We start from the raw sequence: 24,238 nt of genomic DNA on the forward strand, positions 1-24,238 counted from the left end.
TTCCTGTTTATCAAACACCCTTCCAGTTTGGTAACTGGTTTCCTGTTTATCAAAGACCCTTCTAGTTTTGTAACTGGTTTCCTGTTTATCGAACACCCTTCCAGTTTGGTAACTGGTTTCCTGTTTATCAAACACCCTTCCAGTTTTGGTAACTGGTTTCCTGTTTATCAAACACCCTTCCAGTTTGGTAACTGGTTTCCTGTTTATCAAAGACCCTTCTAGTTTTGTAACTGGTTTCCTGTTTATCGAACACCCTTCCAGTTTGGTAACTGGTTTCCTGTTTATCAAACACCCTTCCAGTTTTGGTAACTGGTTTCCTGTTTATCGCACATTTCACACAGACATGTAATTTGCTCTTAACAAATCTAACAGCCCTCCCAGGTGAAAGAGAAACATTAATGTTTGGCACACACTCAAACTAATCACATGCATGCACACCAATGACACACACATACACATACACAAGTTTTCAGGATTACACAAATATTAATTTTCACAAAGTTTGCTGCTTCAGTGTCTTTAGATATTTTTTGTCAGATGTTACTATGGAATACTGAAGTATAATTACAAGCATTTCATAAGTGTCAAAGGCTTTTATTGACAATTACATGAAGTTGATGCAAAGAGTCAATATTTGCAATGTTGACCCTTCTTTTTCAAGACCTCTGCAATCCACCCTGGCATGCAGTCAATTAACTTCTGGGCCACATCCTGACTGATGGCAGCCCATTCTTGCATAATCAATGCTTGGAGTTTGTCAGAATTTGTGGGTTTTTGTTTGTCCACCCGCCTCTTGAGGATTGACCACAAGTTCTCAATGGGATTAAGGTCTGGGGAGTTTCCTGGCCATGGACCCAAAATATCGATGTTTTGTTCTCCGAGCCACTTAGTTATCACTTTTGCCTTATGGCAAGCTGCTCCATCATGCTGGAAAAGGCATTGTTCATCACCAAACTGTTCCTGGATGGTTGGGAGAAGTTCCTCTAGGAGGATGTGTTGGTACCATTCTTTATTCATGGCTGTGTTCTTAGGCAAAACTGTGAGTGAGCCCACTCCCTTGGCTGAGAAGAAACCCCACATAAATGGTTTCAGGATGCTTTACTGTTGGCATGACACAGGACTGATGGTAGCGCTCACCTTGTTCTTCTCTGGGCAAGCTTTTTTCCGGATGCCCCAAACAATCGGAAAGGGGATTCATCAGAGAAAATGACTTTACCCCAGTCCTCAGCAGTCCAATCCCTGTACCTTTTGCAGAATATCAGTCTGTCCCTCATGTTTTTCCTGGAGAGAAGTGGCTTCTTTGCTGCCCTTCTTGACACTAGGCCATCCTCCAAAAGTCTTCGCCTCACTGTGCGTGCAGATGCACTAACACCTGCCTGCTGCCATCCCTGAGCAAGCTCTGTATTGGTGGTGCCCCAATCCCGCAGCTGAATCAACTTTAGGAGACGGTCCTGGCGCTTGCTGGACTTTCTTCGGCGCCATGAAGCCTTCTTCACAACAATTGAACCGCTCTCCTTGAAGTTCTTGATGATCCGATAATTGGTTGATTTAGGTGCAATCTTACTGGCAGCAATATCCTTGCCTGTGAAGCCCTTTTTGTGCAAAGCAATGACGATGGCACGTGTTTCCTTGCAGGTAACCATGTTTGACAGAGGAAGAACGATGATTCCAAGCACCACCCTCCTTTTGAAGCATCCAGTCTGTTATTCGAACTCAATCAGCATGACAGAGTGATCTCCAGCCTTGTCCTCGTCAACACGCACACCTTTGTTAAGAGAATCACTGACATGATGTCAGCTGGTCCTTTTGTGGCAGGGCTGAAATGCAGTGGAAATGTTTTTTGGGGATTCAGTTAATTTGCATGGCAAAGAGGGACTTTGCAATTAATTGCAATTCATCTGATCAATTTTCATAACATTCTGGAGTATATGCAAATTGCCATCATACAAACTGAGGCAGCAGACTTTGTGAAAGTTAATATTTGTGTCATTCTCAAAACTTTTGGCCACGACTGTACAACACACACACACACACACACACACACACACACACACACACACACACACACACACACACACACACACACACACACACACACACACACACACACACACACACACACAGATATTGGAGGAGATAAAGGCACTAGAATTAATCATCTGAGGGGTGAGGCCAGGACTGGTAATGTCAGCCAATAAGTGTGAGACTGAGGAGGGAGCATTCGCCAGGCGGCCTACTTAAACAACTTCAGTGAGAGAAAACATTCCAAAATCCTGACCTACTTCTGAACTTTAGCACGTTCTCTCCTAAAAGCTTAGCTCAAAAAAAACAACATAAGATACAAGAAAAAAAGAAACCCAGCAATTTAACAGCCAGCCCAGACAGGTCTTTATGTTGTCTCCTGCAGTGGATTACATCAACACACACACGCCACTGTGGCATAGACAGACTAGGTAATCAAACACCCTTCCAGTTTGGTAACTGGTTTCCTGTTTATCGAACACCCTTCCAGTTTGGTAACTGGTTTCCTGTTTATCGAACACCCTTCCAGTTTGGTAACTGGTTTCCTGTTTATCAAACACCCTTCCAGTTTGGTAACTGGTTTCCTGTTTATCAAACACACTTCCAGTTTGGTAACTGGTTTCCTGTTTATCAAACACCCTTCCAGTTTGGTAACTGGTTTCCTGTTATCAAACACCCTTCCAGTTTGGTAACTGGTTTCCTGTTTATCAAACACCCTTCCAGTTTGGTAACTGGTTTCCTGTTTATCTAAGACCCCTCCAGTTCAGTAACTGGTGTCATGTTTATCAAACACCCTTCCAGTTTGGTAACTGGTTTCCTGTTTATCAAACACCCTTCCAGTTTGGTAACTGGTTTCCTGTTTATCAAACACCCTTCCAGTTTGGTAACTGGTTTCCTGTTTATCAAACACCCTTCCAGTTTGGTAACTGGTTTCCTGTTTATCAAACACCCTTCCAGTTTGGTAACTGGTTTCCTGTTTATCAAACACCCTTCCAGTTTGGTAACTGGTTTCCTGTTTATCAAACACCCTTCCAGTTTGGTAACTGGTTTCCTGTTTATCAAACACCCTTCCAGTTTGGTAACTGGTTTCCTGTTTATCAAAGACCCCTCCAGTTCAGTAACTGGTGTCATGTTTATCAAACACCCTTCCAGTTTGGTAATTGGTTTCCTGTTTATCAAACACCCTTCCAGTTTGGTAACTGGTTTCCTGTTTATCAAACACCCTTCCAGTTTGGTAACTTGTTTCCTGTTTATCAAAGACCCTTCCAGTTCAGTAACTGGTTTCATGTTTATCAAAGACCCTTCCAGTTCAGTAACTGGTGTCATGTTTATCAAACACCCTTCCAGTTTGGTAATTGGTTTCCTGTTTATCAAACACCCTTCCAGTTTGGTAACTGGTTTCCTGTTTATCAAACACCCTTCCAGTTTGGTAACTTGTTTCCTGTTTATCAAAGACCCTTCCAGTTCAGTAACTGGTTTCATGTTTATCAAAGACCCTTCCAGTTCAGTAACTGGTGTCATGTTTATCAAACACCCTTCCAGTTTGGTAACTGGTTTCCTGTTTATCAAAGACCCCTCCAGTTCAGTAACTGGTTTCATGTTTATCAAAAACTCTTCCAGTTTAGTACTGGTTTCCTGTTTATTGCAAATTTCATACAGAAATGTACATTGCTCTCAACAAATGAAACACACCTAACAAGTGCAAGACAAACATTAATACTTGACACACAAACTAATCACATGCATGCACACCACTACCTAGGTTTTTGCGACAGATTTTCATGAGAATATTCTAAAATCTGCAGGAAACTATATGCGTATTTTCCCAGCAGAGATGGGTTTTCATGAAGAAAAAAAAAGATTAATTGCAAAAAAACTGTGATAATGATAATGTAGTGCACATAAAAATGACTTTTGCCATTAAATTCTGTACCAAATGAAAAATAGAATGGGTTTCCATCGCATTTTCCACCCTACTGATGGTTTTGTCCAAAAAACTGTTGCGTTATATTGCAAACTTGCCCACTCTAGTCTTGGCACATATGCTCTAGCCAACAGCTTGAAGATACAGTGCGGGTAGACTACATGCATTGTGAGATCATTATGAATAAGAGCAATATTCCTTTTGTTTGTCAAACGACATCCAAGCATCAATCATCATGTCACCAAAATAAGATATTTATTGGTAAGGAGAATGTGCACTTTCACCACCCTGTGAAATTCACCATAACTTATATTATCTGTAGCCTAATAAACTGCATGTTTTACAGAGTCGTAATGGGAGGACCTAAGAACATATCATCGCGTGACTCCAAGTTTACTTCTATATGATGGTTATTACACCGAATGAAAACATAAGATGCAACATGCAACAATTTAATCAATTCTACAGAGTTACAGTTCATAAAAGAAAATCTTTCAATTTAAATAAATGCATGAGGCCCTAATCTATGGATTTCACATGACTGGGAATACAGATATGCATCTGTTGGTCACAGATACTCTTTTAATAACGTGTTGCGTTTATATTTTTGTGGATATCAAAGTGGATATCAATATTTACTCAAAGGCATTTTCAACGTAATTTCTCCCAAAATACATTTTACTGACACAAAAAGATCCCACCATATCGAACAAACAAATTGTCTGTTGGCATTTATAAAATTGAACCGGCATATCCTGTTTCCATCAGTCAGATCGTGACTTTTTTCCCCTCCATGCATTAGGTAATTCATCTGCATGAAATGCTTGTTACTTACACACACACACACACACACACCTTGAAATTTGAGGAGGTGAAGGCACTAGGATGAATCCTCTGAGGGGTGAGGCCAGGACGGGTAACATCAGCTAATCAGTGTGAGGCTGAGACGGAGAGAGCATTCGCCAGGCGGTCTACTTATAAACCAACTTCAGTGAGAGAACATCCTAAACCCTGACCTACTTCAGAACTTTAAGACTGTTTTCTCTCCTGAAAGCTTGGCACCGAGAAAAGATAAGAAACAAGAAAAAAACAAAAACCAGCAACTTAACAGCCAGCCCACACAGGTGTTTATGTTGTCTCCCACAGTGGATTACATCAACACACACACACACATATCTTGATTTCAACTGATTCATGTGCATTTCAGATGTCATTTGAAATATATCACATGCAGTCCATCGCATCATAATACATTAGCAGTAGACATATAAATATAATTAATAGAACATATAGCCACAAATTGTCGAGCAGCTTTGCACCTTCTAGTCATTCTATTTCTATGAAAGTAGTCTGGGGACAGACAGTCTGTCAGCCACCGAGCTGAACAGCATCCTGTTCACTCGCTTGCACGCACAGACACCCTGAAGTAGCATCCTGTTAGTGTTTATCTCTTGAGAGGGAGAGGAGGGATGAGGACAACTCCAACCCCCTCCAGCCAGCTGGCTGTCTTCTCCTGGATCTGTCCCCGCTTTGCCTGCCTCATCTGGCCCAGTTCCCCCAGCAGGAAGTCCTCTCTCTGCTGCAGCTTGACGATCAGTGAGGAGGCCTGGACTTGGACCATCACTGTGCCTGTCCCAGACACCTTGCCTGGCAGCACTGCCCCATCACAGGCTTGTGGGAGCACAGACCCTGGCCTACAAGGCTGGTGATGGTTGGGAAGTGGCTGTGGCCCCTGGAGACTTGGCCTGTAAGTACAGCAACCAGATGTAGGAGTTGAAGTACAGGACTCAGCCAAGCCATGCAGCCTGAGAGCCACTCTCCTCTCAATCTCCTCCAACTCCTCAGCGTCTTGAAGAACACTCTGCGCTTTTCTGTTCTGTCGGGACAGAAGAAGAAAGGAGGCATTGACAAACAGTTCAGTGCAATGAATTGCAGGATAACTCTGCCTCTTTCAGTATATCATCTGAGACAATTACTTCCTACTAAAATGTTTTTATCTCTAAAACAAAATGACTGCTAGGCCCCAGCAGCATTTCATTTACACTGATGACTCTCATGGGGGAGGAGTGTGTGTGTGTGCTTGTGCATACGGCATTAGTGCATTCATGCGCGATAATGGGTGAGAATTTGTCAGACATTTTGATATTGCACCAGACACTTCCCACATTAGTGTAGAGAGAGAGAGAGCGAGAACGAGAGAGAAAAAGAGAAAGAGATTGAGAGGGAGGGAACGAGAGAGGATAATTAATGTAGCCTATATTATTAGGTGACCTAGATGTGCTGATTGTGAGGTTGGTAATAATTCCCAGCTGTATCAGTGTAATGATATGAATAAAATTGGAAGCTATGCAAGCCTAGAGTCTGGAGAGAAGCAATAAGCAAATAGGCTATATAGCATAATGAAATGTAATGCTGTACACAAAAGCACAGATTTAGGCATTCATATTCCAAATGAAAGAGCTCAATTCACAAGCCACTTCAATTGAGAAAATGATTCCAGAAAATGATTTCCCAAAGAGAGAAAGAGAGAGAAAGAGAGAAAAGGAGAGAGAGGAACAGGAGCACATATTGCCATCAGACCCACTCCCACTTGAACTGCATAATGCAAGTCCTCCAGAACATTGAAGTTCCCTCTTTTTGCTCTGACAAATTCTCTTTCTCAAAATGTCCTAAAACATTTCCTCTCCTCCTTCAGTCCAATGACCTGAAAGAACTGACGAGGTGAAAGCCAATCTAATGATGAGCTTCCACCTGTCCAGTCTTTTCCAATCATTGAAGACAGTAGAGGACGAGAGGACGGAGTTTCATACAATTTATAAAGAGCCAAACGTTGATTCCTTGCCAGTTGGTACTCACCTGCTGTGTGAGGGTGTGCATTACCTGTCTTGTGTATGTGTCCTTCAGCCCTGTGTGCAGCCTCAGCAGCATGTTGTCCAGTTGTTCCAGACCCTCCTTGTCCTTGTAACCGTAGGGAAAGCACCTATTGACAACTTGGTGTACAGGTGACATGTTCTCTACAGTGTCCTCCTCTCTCAGGTCTGAGAGCTGGCTGTCCACAACACTATCCTACAGAGAGAGGGAGGGGGGAGAGAGGGAGGAAGGAGCGAGGAGAGAAGGAAAGAGAGGGTTGAGAAAGTGAGAGAAAGAGAACCACTGTTCATAAATGCATGATCCTGGGAAATGAATATCAAACCTCAAAAGTTTTGTTATTAAATTAAAGATGCAATATGTAACTTTTGGGGTAACCCAACCAAATTCACATAGAAATATGAGTAATAGATCTGTCATCCTCATTGAAAGCAAGTCTGAAAAGCGGTAGATCTGTTCTATGTGCATTATTTATATGATTCCCGTTCTTAAGTTTAGTTTTTGCGTCTTTTACTTTCGGAATTGTACACCAGCTTCAAAAAGCTGAAAATACAATATTTTTTTGTTAGGGAAAATATATTTCACAGCGGTTTAGATGGTAGAATGATTCTCTACACTACACTTGCTTGTTTTGTTACATAAACTGAAATTAGGCACACTATTTGAATTTTAGCAACCAGGAAATGGCATGTAATAATAACAACATTCTTTGATTTTCTCTGAGCTCCTCCCTTCTATCTCTCCTTTCACTCACTGCTCCTGAGTGGCGCAGCGGTCTAAGGCACTGCATCTCAGTGCTAGAGGCGTCACTACAGACCCTGGTTTGATTCCAGGCGTTATCACAACCGGCCGTGATTGGGAGACCCTTAGGGCGGCACACAATTGGCCAAGCGCTGTCCGGGTTAGGGTTTGGCCGGTGTAGGCCGTCATTGTAAATAAGAATTTGTTCTTAACAGACTTGCCAAGATAAATAAGGGTTAAAAAAAATAAAAAAATAAAAAAGGAGCTTTTGTCAAGATCGGACTTCCTGTGAAATTGCAGCTCTCGTCCAATATTGATCCATGTGGGTCTAGTTCTAATCAACTGCCCAACAGCAGCCTCCCTCCTAGGAGAGAGGTCAGATAGAGTCCAGGCACATACATACTATAGGCATTGTCACAAATTGTACCCTATGTGGCCCTGGTCAAAAGTAGTATGCTATATAGGGTTTCATTTGGGACGCAGCCATGACTGTGGATAAACTCCATACAGGCTTATGGCAGACTCTCTACACTAACCCTCCAACAGACACCGATACATCATAGACCAGGTCCTGGAGCCTCCATACATTCAACACATACGCTGAACAAAATATAAAATGCAACATGTGAAGTGTTGGTCCCACGTTTCATGAGCTGAAATAAAAGATTATCCATATACACAAAATGCTTATTTCGCAAAAATTGTGCACAAATTTGTTTACATTCCTGTTAGTGAGCATTTCGACTTTGCCAAGATAACCCATCCACTTGACAGGTGTGGCATATCAAGAAGCTGATTGAACAGCATGATCATTACACAGGTGCACCTTGTGCTGGGGAACCGCAGACCACGTGTAACCACGCCAGCCAAGGACTTCCACACCTGGCTTCTTCACCTGCGGGATCATCTGAGACCAGCCACCCGGGCAGCTGATGAAACTGGATTTTCACAACCGAATAATTTCTGCACCAACTGTCAGAAACAATCTCAGGGAAGCTCATCTGCATGTTCGACCTTACCAGGGTCTTGACCTGACTGCAGTTCGGCGTCGTAACCGACTTCAGTGGACAAATGGTCACCTTCAATGGCCATTGGCACGAGGGATAAGTGTGCTTTTCACAGATGCATTCCGGTTTCAACTATACCGAGCAGATGGCATTGTGTGGGCGAGCGGTTTACTGATGTCAACATTGTGAACAGGGGTTATGGTATGGGCAGGCATAAGCTACGGACAACAAACACTAATGCACGGCCCTATGTCACAAGGATCTGTAGACATTTTCTGGAAGCTGATAATGTCCCAGTTCTTCCACGGCCTGCACACTCACCTGAATTGTCGCCCATGAGCCTGTTTGGGATGCTCTGGATTGACGTGTACGACAGCGTGTTCCAGTTCCCGCCAACATCCAGCAACTTCGTACAATCATTGAAGAGGAGTGGGACAACGTTCCACAGGCCACAATCAATAGCCTGATCAACTACGCAAATGAGATGTGTCGCCCTGCATGAGGCAAATGGTGGTCACACCAGATACTGACTGGTTTTCTGATCCACGCCCTACCTTTAAAAAATTAAGTATCTGTGACAAACAGATGCATATCTGTATTCCCAGTTGGGCTGTCCCTGACCAAAAAGATCTTAGTCGACCAGGATTCATCTGTTCTTTCGACCAATCGATTGGTTGAAATGTTAAAATTTGTTTGATTCTGTATATAGACACATCCTATGTTTGAATCAAATTTTTTTTATTTATTTTTTATTTCACCTTTATTTAACCAGGTAGGCTAGTTGAGAACAAGTTCTCATTTGCAACTGCGACCTGGCCAAGATAAAGCATAGCAGTGTGAGCATACAACAAAGAGTTACACATGGAGTAAACAATTAACAAGTCAATAACACAGTAGAAAACGAAGGGGGGGTCTATATACAATGTGTGCAAAAGGCATGAGGAGGTAGGCAAATAATTACAATTTTGCAGATTAACACTGGAGTGATAAAAGATCAGATGGTCATGTACAGGTAGAGATATTGGTGTGCAGAAGAGCAGAAAAGTAAATAAATAGAAACAGTACGGGGATGAGGTAGGTGAAAAGGGTGGGCTATTTACCAATAGACTATGTACAGCTGCAGCGATCGGTTAGCTGCTCAGATAGCTGATGTTTGAAGTTGGTGAGGGAGATAAAAGTCTCCAACTTCAGCGATTTTTGCAATTCGTTCCAGTCACAGGCAGCAGAGTACTGGAACGAAAGGCGGCCAAATGAGGTGTTGGCTTTAGGGATGATCAGTGAGATACACCTGCTGGAGCGCGTGCTACGGATGGGTGTTGCCATCGTGACCAGTGAGCTGAGATAAGGCGGAGCTTTACCTAGCATAGACTTGTAGATGACCTGGAGCCAGTGGGTCTGGCGACGAATATGTAGCGAGGGCCAGCCGACTAGAGCATACAAGTCGCAGTGGTGGGTAGTATAAGGTGCTTTAGTGACAAAACGGATGGCACTGTGATAGACTGCATCCAGTTTGCTGAGTAGAGTGTTGGAAGCCATTTTGTAGATGACATCGCCGAAGTCGAGGATCGGTAGAATAGTCAGTTTTACTAGGGTAAGCTTGGCGGCTTGAGTGAAGGAGGCTTTGTTGCGGAATAGAAAGCAGACTCTTGATTTGATTTTCGATTGGAGATGTTTGATATGAGTCTGGAAGGAGAGTTTGCAGTCTAGCCAGACACCTAGGTACTTATAGACGTCCACATATTCTAGGTCGGAACCATCCAGGGTGGTGATGCTAGTCGGGCATGCAGGTGCAGGCAGCGACCGGTTGAAAAGCATGCATTTGGTTTTACTAGCGTTTAAGAGCAGTTGGAGGCCACGGAAGGAGTGTTGTATGGCATTGAAGCTTGTTTGGAGGTTAGATAGCACAGTGTCCAAAGACGGGCCGAAAGTATATAGAATGGTGTCGTCTGCGTAGAGGTGGATCAGGGAATCGCCCGCAGCAAGAGCAACATCATTGATATACACAGAGAAAAGAGTCGGCCCGAGAATTGAACCCTGTGGCACCCCCATAGAGACTGTATGCACTGAGCTTGTGTGATGCTTTAAACCACACTGTTTGATTCAATCATTAAAAGAGACAAATGACTAGAGAGAGTCAGACCACAAATCGATTTGATTGTGCTGCCTGGCTCAGACTTTCTGCGTTGTGTTAAAAATAAAAACACAGTGTGCCGGGCTCCCATTGCCTCTCTGTCCTCCCTGCTGCAACATCCACCACAGAACATCAGTGTGTGTAGCGCTGTCCCTGTTGCTTGAGCTGCAACATAATTCAAGCCATTTCTGACTGAAAAGTTGTTTCCGAAATCCCTAATTCTTTTAGGAAAAACATTCCCTATTCCCTGAACCCTTGCTCTCTTCACATAAAACATGTGAGCATCGCATGCATGTGACCAATAGGGCCTGAGCTATAGCCTATAATAATCACATCAATAAATTGGTTATAACTAACTTCGAACATAGTAATGTCGACAGCAAAATGGATGTGGAGGACGTGAAAAATACATTGGAAATGGGTGAATGTTTACTGGTTGCTCAGGAGGGAAAGGGGAAGTCAGATGTGTGGAAGACATGTGACTTAGTTGTAGAAACTACAGGAGATCCAGATAAAGGAGGGTATAGGAACAAGCACTGCGTGAGTATAATGCGTACCAAACTGTTGCTGTTAGATTACAATATTATTTTTACTGACCATTTGGGACAGTGTGAACACTAAATAAATAAGTGTAACAGAGAGTCTCTTCTAACACCAAAAAAATAAATATATAAAGTCTTTATCACAGCTCCCTTTGTTATTTAATTTTAAAACTAAAATGCTTGATTGCATTTCACATCATTAATGTCTCGTATGCTGTGTGATGGCATGAACGAATGAATGATTGATTGATAGATACAGTAGCCTATATATTGAATTATAGGCCTAAATCAGTTACGGTATTAAGACTAAACAGGATTCGCTCTTAAGGTCTACAGCTCGATGGTGGTTATACAAGGAAACTATACGAAGACTACTAATGATAATGACATTACTTATTATTATAATGAGGATCATAATAATAACAACAATAATGAGATCAAGGAAAAGGGAAGGTTTTTTCTACAATTTGGAACAGTGTAAACACTAAATAAATGAAATAATACCAGAGGCTGGTCTCACGAAAGAAAACGGGTAAAGTCTTTATTACAGCAAAGCAAAGATTAAAAACAGACCATCTGTGATATTGTTGCGTGAGGCTTGGTGCTCACAGAATCAGTAGGCTATTAAACACACACTCAAACAGGCAACAGAAGCAGCTTCTGTCTTATTTCTGTACATGCATATGGATGATTTAGAAAGCCAGGCACATTTAGCAGTTAGGTTGTTGATTATAGACCTAATTAAGTTGGGGTTTCCTCTCTCCTCTTAGACAATAAGGCAAGGGCTGTTTTCTCATCTCCTAACTCTGCTGCTGCCTCCGCCACATTGTTCTCAACACCAATATGCTGGTTAACTTTGTTATGATGCACATAGCAACATGGTCTAGGAAACGTCGCAATAAAACAGCGTACTGATATGTTTCAGAACCGTGGACAACGACCACTATCCAGCGAGGGAGAATGCACGTTTGTTAGAAAATAATTGTTCTTACATAATATAACCACATACAATTTCAGTAGCACGTCTTATACTGACGGACTGTGCCACCCCCACGGCTTCCACAATGGATCAGTCCACTCAGACAGGCGCCAATCAGACGGGTGTCAGGTACACCATGATAAAAAAAGTTTTTTTGCTACTGCTCAAGTAAAGAAATCTCAGTCGACCAACAGCCTACAGACCAAACAATCGACCAGTGAACTAAACGGGGTCAGTCGTAATTCCCAGTCATGTGAAATCCAGATTAGGGCCTAATGATTTTATTTCAATTGACTGATTTCCTTATATGAACAGTAATTCAGCAAAATATTTGAAATTGTTGCGTTTAAATTTTTTTATATTATAAACCAGGTACTACGGGTCCTGTATGCTGATAGGCTGAAACAGCATTCCAGCAATTTGTAATGTCAGATAAAATATACCACTGCTATAATGCAAAAAAAATTGTTTATTGTTCAATTTATGTTGGTAACCAGTTTATAATTCCTCCTATAGGTCTCGAGAAATTCTGAAACGGATCATTAATTCACATTTGATCTACATCAAATCTTAAAAGTTATTCCCAGATGTGTCCCCCAAAAATGTTACCCAATTTTTAAGTGATAAGGCAGTGAACAGCAAGACTAGCGAGTTAATAATTGGGACATATTACATTTCTCACAAAAGGCAACAAAGCTTTATTTTTTTATTTGAAATTAAATGGCTTTGAGGTGGATTCATTTTCACATTAATGTAGTCAACTGGACTTCAATAATCAAAACCCTGGGAGTCCAACTGTGGGTTTCAAACATACTGATAGAAACACCATGAAGGGAAGCGGTTTCTGTTTTACTTTAGGGAAAACACTCAAAGGACTTCCGATAGGTTTATTTCTAATGAAACTGCACTTCATTTTGAACTTCTACAATCCTCAAATCCACTTCTCTGTGATCTGCATGCAGAGAGGGAATCAGAGCAGGATGCCAAAAACATCTCCTCTCCATGGAGGCTCTCTTAATAACTTCATGTCAATCTGAATCACACTCAGACAGAGATGAGAACTCAGAACGGTAGTGAATCATTCTGTCAGACACTGCAGAGGTAGTTCATGAGAGTGAGAAAGAGGATATGTAGTTCTGTAAATGTATGTACTTCTGTCCTTGAGCTGTTCTTGTCTATGTCATTCTGTATTATGTTTCATGTGTTGTGTTGGACCCCAGGAAGAGTAGCTGCTGCTTTTGCAACAGCTAATGGGATCCCAATAAAATACCAAAAGATACAGGTAGTACTAGTGGGAAAGAGCAGGTTAGAAGGAGGCTATTAGTTCCTTAATAATTGTGTTTCACTGTCTCTTACTGTCTCCATATTGGTTTTGTTTAAATGCCATGCAAAACCTAGTCAATTACACTGTAGAGTAGACAGAACATATTTTACATTTCTGGTTAAAAGCAGTGCTGAGGCACTGAGAAGACAGAGGAAGCACTAGCCTTACCATCCAGCACCAGAAGAGTGGCTCCTGTCTCTTCCACTCCAGGTAGGCCTCCAACAGCTGACTGAGAGTCTGTAGACGCTCCACCTCCTGCAACACACAGACAGACAGGGGACATTCTTTTAACCCAGCCTGCCTCAACCACTGTCAAACACACACAGACAGACAGGGGACATTCTTTTAACCCAGCCTGCCTCAACCACTGTCAAACACACACAGACAGACAGGGGACATTCTTTTAACCCAGCCTGCCTCAACCACTGTCAAACACACAGACAGGAGACATTTAGCTCATAATTAATGCTCTCAAAAATCTTCATTGGTTTAACCTGCCTGTCTTGTCTTCCTCAAAACATGTTTATTTGATTTCATCTGCTAGTGAGCTGAGCTCTATGGCCTACTTTAGTTTCTGCCAGGCATGTTTCCCTCTGAGTGTTACTCCATCTCCCCAGGTAGTTACTGCCTCTCCATTGTGTATTTTTCTGGTGTGGCTAATAATATATGACATTTAGGAGATGCTTTTATCCATAGCGACTTATAGTCATGCGTGTATACATTTTAAGTACAGGTGGTCCCGGGAATCAAACCCACTACCCTGGTGTTGCATGTGCTATTCTCTACCAACTAGCGTTACACGGTATACCGAAAACCTCTGTACTTTTTCACTACAAAAAAATGGTTCGATACTAGAATTTTTGTTACGTTTGGTACTTTTGTCAAATGTGTTTCACGTGATTGAGAGGATCAAGTCTGTCTGTCAGTGCAGCCCCTTTATAGTGTGAAGAGCAAAGTTTCTGCTCCACTACCTCACCCATTGCTAGAGCTGTCTGGGCTGCATTAGCGCCCCACTCATGATGCACAGAAGTTAACATGATTGAATACTTGAACACTTACAATGCAAGACGATACCGGTAGCTTCCAGCTTTAATTGTAGGGAAACTTTCATTGCTAGCTTAGGCTACAGCTGAATTCACTACCCTAGTACTTTGTTATGATCATATGCTGATTACATAATATATGCTGATTTCAAAGCTGATTGTCACCAAAAACTTTTTTAATTCACTTGGTCTCCCTCACCACCAAAAACTCATTCACTCCCTCGCCTTCTGTCTGGTTTCCACTAGGTTCCATAGCTAAAGTCAGATTCCATAGCCACGTTCTGCCTTGCAAATGACCTCAATCATTTCTTAAAGAGACTACACACTTTCATAAAATAAGAGATTGCTTCTTCTATGCAAATGTTGTTGATCAGTACAATAAAATATTGCATACTATTGAATACTATGCATTAGCCTGTATTGTGAATAGACCTAGGCTACATCTTGATTTACCCATTTATCTGTTATAAAAAAATATATAAAAAAAATTGTACCCCTTTTTTGTGGTATCCAATTAGTAGTTACAGTCTTGTCTCATCGATGCAACTCCCATACGGACTCGGGAGAGGCAAAGGTTGAGAGCCATGCGTCCTCCGAAACACGACCCTGCCAAGCCGCACTGCTACTTGACACACTGCTTGCTTAACCCGGAAGCCAGCTGCACCAATGTGTTGGAGGAAACATCGTACAACTGGCGACCGAAGTCAGATCGCAGGCGAAGGGCCCGCCGCAAGGAGTTGCTAGAGCACGACGGGACAAGGAAATCCTGGCCGGCCAAACTCTCCCCTAACCCGGAAGACACTGGGCCAATTGTGCGCCGCCTCATGGGTCTCTTGGTCACAGCCGGCTGTGACACAGCCTGGGATCGAACACAGTGCTGTAGTGATGCCTCAAGCACTACAAAGCAGTGCCTTAGACCTCTGCGCCACTCGGGAGATTTACCCAGTTTATCAATATAGAGATTTATCATTCAAATAAATGATTACCATTATGTTGTTTTGTATTTAGTCAAATTTTATGTATGATTGTATAATTGATTCAATTAATGCATACATGGCTGTCTCAAAGAAATATGCAATGATAATTGAATGAAAAAGATGCCCAACGACTGAAGAGCGGCAGGTAGCCTAGTGGTTAGAGCGTTGGGCCAGTACCTGAAAGGTTGCTTGATCTAATTCCCGAGCTAACAAGGTAAAAATCTGTCATTTTGCCCCTGAACAAGGCAGTTAATCCATTGTTCCTAGGCCTTCATTGTAATTAAGAATTTGTTCTTAAATAAAAAGAGAGCAGTAGCTGAGTGTGTCTGGATCAATTGCCATTCTGTGACTTTGGCTAATCCACCTTTTTTTGTGGTATTGAGTATCGTGATACTAAACCTGGTATCGAAATCAAAAATATGGTATTGTGACAACACTACTACCAACTGAGCTACAGAGGACACCAGAGCTCCTGCACTGCCTCCCTGGCTGGCATTGGTACAAAGCACTGTTTCGGTCAAAGGCTAAGTAAAGGTACAGGATGATCCTCCCTGTGGAGCTTTCCAGCTATTAAAGAAACAAAGTAGTAGAGATCTCTCTCTCTCTCCCTCTCCCTCTCTGGCATTGCACATCACTCACATCTCTCCCAGGAGGGCTGCACCAGGGCCTTCACTACTTATAGTGTCAAAACACACTCTGGGAGGCACAGGCTCTTTGGTCATGTCTAGATTTTTCTTTCCCTCCCTTTTCAGAAAACAAGCACTCAAAAATAAATCTTTCTCCTCGTCTCTCCTCGTGCCCTTCCTAGGACTGACTCCCACTGCAACAAACTGTGCCCTAAGAAACACCTGTTACATGGTGAGGATGTACCCCTTAAACCCTACTGCTTAAAAGATCTCTCACTGTAAGGAAAAGGCTTCTGTTCCTCAACCAACAGATTTCTAAAGCGTGGAGAGATACAGTGGAGGAAGGATATCCTTTTACCCACCAGCAATGTTTGCAAGAACTCTTTACAAAGAGGAAATAGGTATACTGTGCCTCTCCTTCCTCATCTGTGATCTGTGGTTTGCCTGTGTCTAGTGATGGTAGCTGTGTTGAACATGATGGGGACAGGGGCAGGAGGACCTGTCACCTTTTTCAGGGCAGTTGAGCACATGCTGTGATGGTCATCAGAAGAGGGCTGGGAGGTGGACGTGGAGGGCATTGTGCTGGAGGAAAGGACCTAAAAAAATACGAGTCAGAGGCTATGGTGGTTATCCATTTCACCAGAACACACAGATTGAGAGACATTGGAACAAACCAGTATGACGATAATGATGTTCACACTCCATTGGTTGCATTATTGTGAAGTGTCTTTTGGGTTTTTAGAAAAGTGTTTTAAAAATGAGAAGTATTATTACGGTCCAGGTTGAATGACTTGCCTGGTGAAGGAGTCTAGCTCTTTCCTCTTGAATGGAGAGCAACCTCCGCCACTGGAACCTGAGTTTCCCATACTGCCATTGGAGTCTCCTGAGGAGTCCGTCTTCCTTCAGGTCTCCTTGGCCATCTACATCCCCAAGGGAGCCTCCCTCTCTGGGGCTACTCAGTGAGATCTGAGATAAATCAAATGTGATTTCTCACATCTGCCGAATACAACAGGTGTAGACCTTACAGTGAAATGCTTACTTACAAGCCCTTAACCACCAACGCAGTTAAGAAAAATATGTGTTAATAACCTCTTGAAGCTAGGGGGCACTATTTTTTATTTTTGGAAAAATAACGTTCCCAAAGTAAATGGCCTATTTCTCAGGACCAGATGCTAGAATATGCATATAATTGACAGCTTAGGATAGAAAACTCTAAAGTTTACAAAACTGTAAAAAATATTGTCTGTGAGTATAACAGAACTGATATTGCAGGCGAAAGCCTGAGAAAATTCCAATCAGGAAGTGACTCTTATTTTGAAAGCTCTGTGTTCCTATGCATCCCTATTGACCATTGAAACGGATATCAACCAGATTCCTTTTTCTATGGCTTCCCTAAGGTGTCTACAGCCTTTAGACGTAGTTTCAGGCCTTTATTTTGAAGAATGAGCGTGAACGACCACATTACGTAAGTGGTTAGGTGGGGGCTCTGAGTGATTTTTGCGCAAAGAGGCGGCCATTGTTCCTCCCGGTCCTAGTGAAAAGCCAACTGTCCCGGTTGATATATTATTGAATAGATATTTGAAAAACACCTTGAGGATTGATTATAAAAAACGCTTGACATGTTTCTGTCGACATTATGGATATAATTTGGAATATTTGTCTGCGTTGTTATTTCCGGTGGATTCCTGGGCATAACGCACCAAACTAACGGAGGTATTTGGATATAAAAAATATCTTTATGGAACAAAAGGAACATTTGCTGTCTAACTGGGAGTCTCGTGAGTGAAAACATCCAAAGATCATCAAAGGTAAACGGTTAATTTGATTGGTTTTCTGATTTTCGTGACCAAGCTTCCTGATGCTAAGTGTACATAATGCTATGCTATCGATAAACTTACACAAACGCTTGTATTGCTTTTGCTGTAAAGCATAATTTCAAAATCTGAGACGACAGGGTGATTAACAAAAGGCTAAGCTGTGTTTCGCTATATTTCATGAATATGAAAGACTTACAGAAAACGTTTGACCTCTGTCATTGCCAACAAAGGGTATATAACAAAGTATTTAGAAACTTTTGTAGGTGACCAAATACTTATTTTCCACCATAATTTGCAAATAAATTCATTACAAATCATTTTTTTTTCTCATTTTGTCTGTTATAGTTGAAGTGTACCTATGATGAAAATTACAGGCCTCTCATCTTTTTAAGTGGGAGAACTTGCACAATTGGTGGCTGACTAAATACTTTTTTGCCCCACTGTATATGGACATAAATGAACTTTATCGAACATTCATTGTGGAACTGGGATTCCTGGGAGTGCATTCTGATGAAGAGCATCAAAGGTAAGTGAATATTTATAATGCTATTTCTGACTTCTGTGGACTCCACAACATGGCAGATATTTGAATTTGGCGCCCTGCAATTTCACTGGGTGTGTTCCCAAACAGGTTAAAGAGCAACCATAAAATAACAGTAGTGAGGCTATATATAGGGGGTACTGGTACAGAGTCAATGTGAGTGGGCACCGGTTAGTTGAGAGAATTATGTACATGTAGGTAGAGGTAAAATGACAACGCAAATAGTCTGGGTAACCACCAGCTGCTCAGGAGTCTTACGGCTTGGGGGTAGAAGCTATTAAGAAGCCTCTTGGACCTAGACTTGGTGCTCCGGGAGGGGACTGAGCATGCACACCTGAGGGGCCCCCATGTTGAGGATCAGCATGGCAGATGTGTTGTTGCCTACCCTTACCATGTGATCGAGTTGCAGAGGTGTTTAGTCCCAGGGTCCTTAGATTAGTGATGAGCTTTGAGGGCAGGAGTGCCTTTACCTCACCCTCTGACAATCACGACCAAAGGCTTGAGTCTAAAGAGTAAAGGTTTGTCTGGAGGGCACTCCACAAGATAGATCCATCTCAACATCTCCAAAGTGGAGGGATCATAGGGTAATTACAAGTCATCTTTAAATATTCATGGAATTTTGAATGATTTTCAGATTAGGGTGATTGGTGGGTTAAGTGTTTAAGACCAGAACGTAAGAGACTAATTCTAATTTATTTATGAGAAAGGGGGAAATGTTTTTTTGTTCTCTCATCTCCTTCCACTTACAGACATGGATTTCTAGTTCTATTGAGTCAGAAGCTCATCATCAGTAGAACAACACTGCCACCTGCTAGACAAATATGGCACTGCCACTTCAAATCAGTGTAAAAACAAAAATATTTTACTTTTGTTAATACGGGTGGATTTAATTCATACACAAAACATATTTTGCTGTAAGACTTGAAAAAGAATGTCACCGTGGGTGGGAGTGAGAGGATATCCAGCTCCAGGGATCTTGCTCTCAGCAGGGCCTCCAGCATGCTCCCTGAAGACAACACCCACCCAAACGCCACCAGCAGCTCTCGGCTCCCAACTTCACTCCTGGGACGGAGCCCGGCAGTCGTCACAACAATCCAGCTGGCACCGTAACCACACTGCCAGAGTGCCTCTCTCACATGACTGTCTGCAGAGACACAATCACAATGATTAATTGAAGACAGAGTATGAAATGGACATAATAGCTACAATGGACACTATTCATACAGCATACGCACTCCTCCATAAATAATTACACTTACCCAAGTCTGAAAGTGTTGTGCAAGAACATTCCAGTAGCAGTGTTTTCAGAAGAACACTATGAAGGAGCTTCCAGAACTCCACCACCTGAAATACACATTCCAAGGTAAGCAACCACCTGATGACTAAAGGAGATAAACAAATATCCCTCCTGTCATATGATAGAGCTCTGGTCCAAGGACATGCATCTATCAGCGCACTGAGTGCAGCCCCTTGATAGTGTGAAGAGCAAAGTGACTGCTCCACTTAACACACAGCTGACTGGTTATACGCTGTATCAGCAGGATTTCGTAGCTGTCTACATAGCATCACATACCGATGCTGGCACTAAAACCGCACTCAATGAGCTGTATTCCGCAATAAGCAAACAGAAAAATGCTCATCCAGAGGCGGCGCTCCTAATGGTCGGGGACTGTAATACAGGGAAACTTAAATATGTTTTACCAAATTTTTATCAGCATGTAAAATGTGCAAACAAAGGGAAAAAAACTCGAGACCACCTTTACTCTACACACAGAGACGTGTACAAAGCTCTCCCTTGCCCTCCATTTGGCAAACCCTTGGACTAAATACCTCCCTCTGCATCTGGATCCTGGACTTCCTGACAGGCCGCCCCCAGGTTGTAAGGGTAGGTAACAACACATTCGACACACTGATCCTCAACACAAGGACCCCTCAGTGGTGCGTGCTTAGTCCCCTCCTATACTCCCTGTTCACTCATGACTGCACAGACAGACACGACTCCAACATCATTGAGTTTTCCGATGATACAACAGTGGTAGGCCTGATCACCGACAAGACAGCCTACAGGGAGGTCGTCAGAGACCTGGCTGTGTGGTGCCAGGACAACAACCTCTCCCTCAATGTGTTCAAGACAAAGGAGATGATTGTGGACTACAGGAAAAAGAGGACCGAGCACGCCCCCATTCTTATCGACAGGGCCGTTGAGGAGCAGGTTGAGAGCCTCAAGTCCCTTGGTGTCCACACCAACAAACTAACATGGTCCAAGCACACCAAGACAGTCGTGAAGAGGGCACATCACCAACAAACTAACATGGTCCAAGCACACCAAGACAGTCGTGAAGAGGGCACAACAAAACCTATTCCCCCTCAGTAGACTGAAAAGATTTGGCATGGGTCCTCAGATCCTCAAAAGGTTCTACAGCTCACCATGGTGATGGTTGCATCACTGCCTGGTATGGCAACTGCTCGGTCTCCGGCCGTAAGGCATTACAGAGGGTAATGCGTACGGGCCAGTACATCACTGGGGCCAAGCTTCTTGCCATCCAGGACCTCTATACCAGGTGGTGTCAGAGGAAGACCCTAAAAATTGTCAAAGACTCCAGCCACCCTAGTCATAGACTGTTCTCTCTGCAACCACACAGCAAGCGGTACTGGAGCGCCATGTCTAGGTCCAAGAGGCTTCTAAACAGATTCTACCCCCAAGTCATAAGACTCCCAAACATCTAATCAAATGGATACCCAGACTATTTGCATTTCCTGCCCCTTTTACGCCGCAGCTACTCTCTGTTATGATCTATGCATAGTCACTTTTATAACTCTACCTACATGTACACTACCGGTCAAAAGTTTTAGAACAACTACTTATTCAAGGGTTTTTCTTTATTTTTAATATTTTCTACATTATAGAATAATCGTGAAGACTTCAAAACTATGAAGAAATATATGGAATCACGTAGTAACCAAAAAAAAGTGTTAAATCAAAAATATTTCATATTTGAGATTCTTCAATTAGCCACCCTTTGCCTTGATGACAGCTTTGCACACTCTTGGCATTCTCTCAACCAGCTTCATGAGGTAGTCACCTGGAATGCATTTCAATTAAAAGTTATTTGCTTCTTAATGTGATTGAGCCAATCAGTTGCGTTGTGATAAGGTAAGGGGGGTATACAGAAGATAGACCTATTTGGTAAAAGACCAAGTCCATATGATGGCAAGAACAGCTCAAATAAGCAAAGAGAAATGACAGTCCATCATTACTTTAAGACATGAAGGTCAGTCAAAACAAAAAATTAAAAAAAACTTTTAATGTTTCTTCAAGTGCAGTTGGAAAAACCATCAAGCGCTATGATGAAACTGGCTCTCATGAGGACCGCCACAGGAAAGGAAGAGACGGAGTTACCTCTGCTGCAGAGGATAAGATCATTAGTGTTACCAGCCTCAGAAATTGCAGCCCAAATAAATGCTTCACAGAGTTAAAGTAACACACATCTCAACATCAACTGTTCAGAGGAGACTGTGTGAATCAGGCCTCCATGGTCAAATTGCTGCAAAGAAACCACTACTAAAGGACACCAATACGAAGAAGAGACTTGCTTGGGCCAAGAAACACAAGCAATGGACATTAGACCGGTGGAAATTTGTCCTTTGTTCCGGAGTCCAAATTGGAGATTTTTGGTTCTAACCGCCGTGTCTTGTGGGTGAACAGATGATCTTCGCATGTGTATTTCCCACCGTGGACTCACCTTTCCTCCCGTGGACTCACCTTCAATACTACCCTGATCAGCTTATTCTGGGCTATCTGGAGCTTCCCCTTCATACATTTAGATAAGCCCCCAAACCAGGAAGTACTATCATAGTCAAAATGGCATTGAATGTGGGCAGTAACTAGCACTTTCATGGAGTCCTTATCAAGCAGCTTGGACTTTCTAGCCAAAAATTTAGTCCTGGCATTAACCTTCCCTAGCACCTTATTGGCCATGCTCACACCTCCCAAGCTTGCTGGTGTCACTGTCTGTGATTTATTTAGAAGTCAAGGCACACTTCACCAGCATGGCTACCACAGCATTCTGCAGCGATACACCATCCCATCTGGTTTGGGCTTAGTGTGACTGTCATTTGTTTTTAAACAGGACAATGACCCAACACACATCAAGGCTGTGTAAGGACTATTTGTGTAAGGACTATTTGACCAAGTGATGGAGTGCTGCATCAGATGACCTGGCCTCCACAATCCCCCAATTTCAACCAAATTGAGATGGTTTGGGATTGGTCGGACCGCAGAGTGAAGGAAAAGCAGCCAACAAGTGCTCAGCATATGTGGGAACTCCTTCAAGATTTTTGGAAAAACATTTCAGCTGAAGCTGGTTGAGAAAATGCCAAGAGTGTGCTAAGCGGTCTTCTAGGTAAAGGGTGGCTACTTGAATAATTTTGATTTGTTTAACACCTTTTTGGTTACTACATGATTGATTCCATGTGTTATTCAATAGTTTTGATGTCTTCACTATTATTATTATACAATGTAGAAAGTAGTAAAAAGAAACACCTTTGAATGAGTAGGTGTTCTAAACCTTTTGACCGGTAGTGTACATATTACCTCAAATACCTCGACTAACCAGTGCCCACGCACATTGACTCTGTACCGGTACCCCCTGTATATAGTCTCACTATTGTTATTTTACTGCTGCTCTTTAACTACTTGTTACTTTTATTTCTTATTCTTATCCGTATTTTTTAAACTGTATTGTTGTTTAGGGGCTTGTAAGTAAGCATTTCACTGCTAGGTCTACACCTGTTGTATTCGGCGTATGTGACAAGTAAAATTTAATTTGACAAAAGTGGTCCAGCACTAGTAACATCTGTACTTCGACGAGCTTCAAATGTATACTGAATCCAGTCACTATACAGCTCAACAACTCACCACATCCTCTCCTTTGTTAAACTTAGCCCGTCTGAACGTTTCTGCACTTGGTACACACTCCAAACCTAGTGAATATAGAAGTTTACAAAGTGATTCAATCACTTCTTTCGCTTTGACACTCTTATCACGTTGCATTTTAAACTTTGTGGACAAATCGATTCTTCAACTTGCCCGGTGACGCTAAAAACTTCCGGGTAGTACAGTCGTCATAGGTTCACTTCCGTATTTGGGTACATCTACACGTCTGATTGGGTAGTAAATGTAATGGAACTGTACGACGTGTTTGTAAATTCACTCTGGAGTGCCAGAGTGCACTCGTAATATTCAGGGCGTTGTTAGATTGTCAGTTTATAAATTCAGAGCATTTCGCTCTTGGAGTGTTCAGAGCGCACACTGGACGCTCTGGCCGAGGAGAATGGTTGATCCGAGCGTACTGACCTCAGAACGGCAGTAAAGCACCCAAACTAACTGGCTAAAGTTGACTAGCTATTCCCAGACACAAATGAGAGAACACATCACTCTGACCATTTTCCTCACCCTAGCAGAGCTGGTTAGGCTGTTTTAATGTTATCTAGAGCAGTTGGTGACTGTAACTGTTCTGCTGGCGACAATTTAATAAAGTTTTTTTTTTGGGGGGGGGGGGGTTATAGACGCCGGTCATATTCAACGGGTTTTGAGCGTTTGTAATTTCATCAGTTATCTTGTGCTCTGGCACACTCAGAAGAGAGTGCTCTGAAATTGGACTAGATAGCCAGAGTGAATGGAATGTATGATTGTA

General features: G+C 42.5%; 1 protein-coding gene across 1 annotated transcript; it reads right to left on the reverse strand.

The window, feature by feature from the left end:
* Window positions 1-4,179: 4,179 nt before the first annotated feature.
* tedc1 (tubulin epsilon and delta complex 1) lies at window positions 4,180-23,669 on the reverse strand. The gene is made up of 8 exons (XM_020501516.2): window positions 23,461-23,669; window positions 19,802-19,886; window positions 19,481-19,686; window positions 16,980-17,150; window positions 16,691-16,780; window positions 13,707-13,793; window positions 6,827-7,012; window positions 4,180-5,822 (listed from the first exon to the last, which is right to left on the reverse strand). Exons 1-8 carry the CDS (start codon window positions 23,593-23,595, stop codon window positions 5,391-5,393), a joined length of 1,392 nt encoding a protein of 463 aa, XP_020357105.1. The 5' UTR covers window positions 23,596-23,669; the 3' UTR covers window positions 4,180-5,390.
* Window positions 23,670-24,238: the final 569 nt, after the last annotated feature.

The sequence above is a fragment of the Oncorhynchus kisutch genome, linkage group LG14, assembly GCF_002021735.2.
Source record: "Oncorhynchus kisutch isolate 150728-3 linkage group LG14, Okis_V2, whole genome shotgun sequence".
NCBI lineage: Eukaryota > Metazoa > Chordata > Actinopteri > Salmoniformes > Salmonidae > Oncorhynchus > Oncorhynchus kisutch.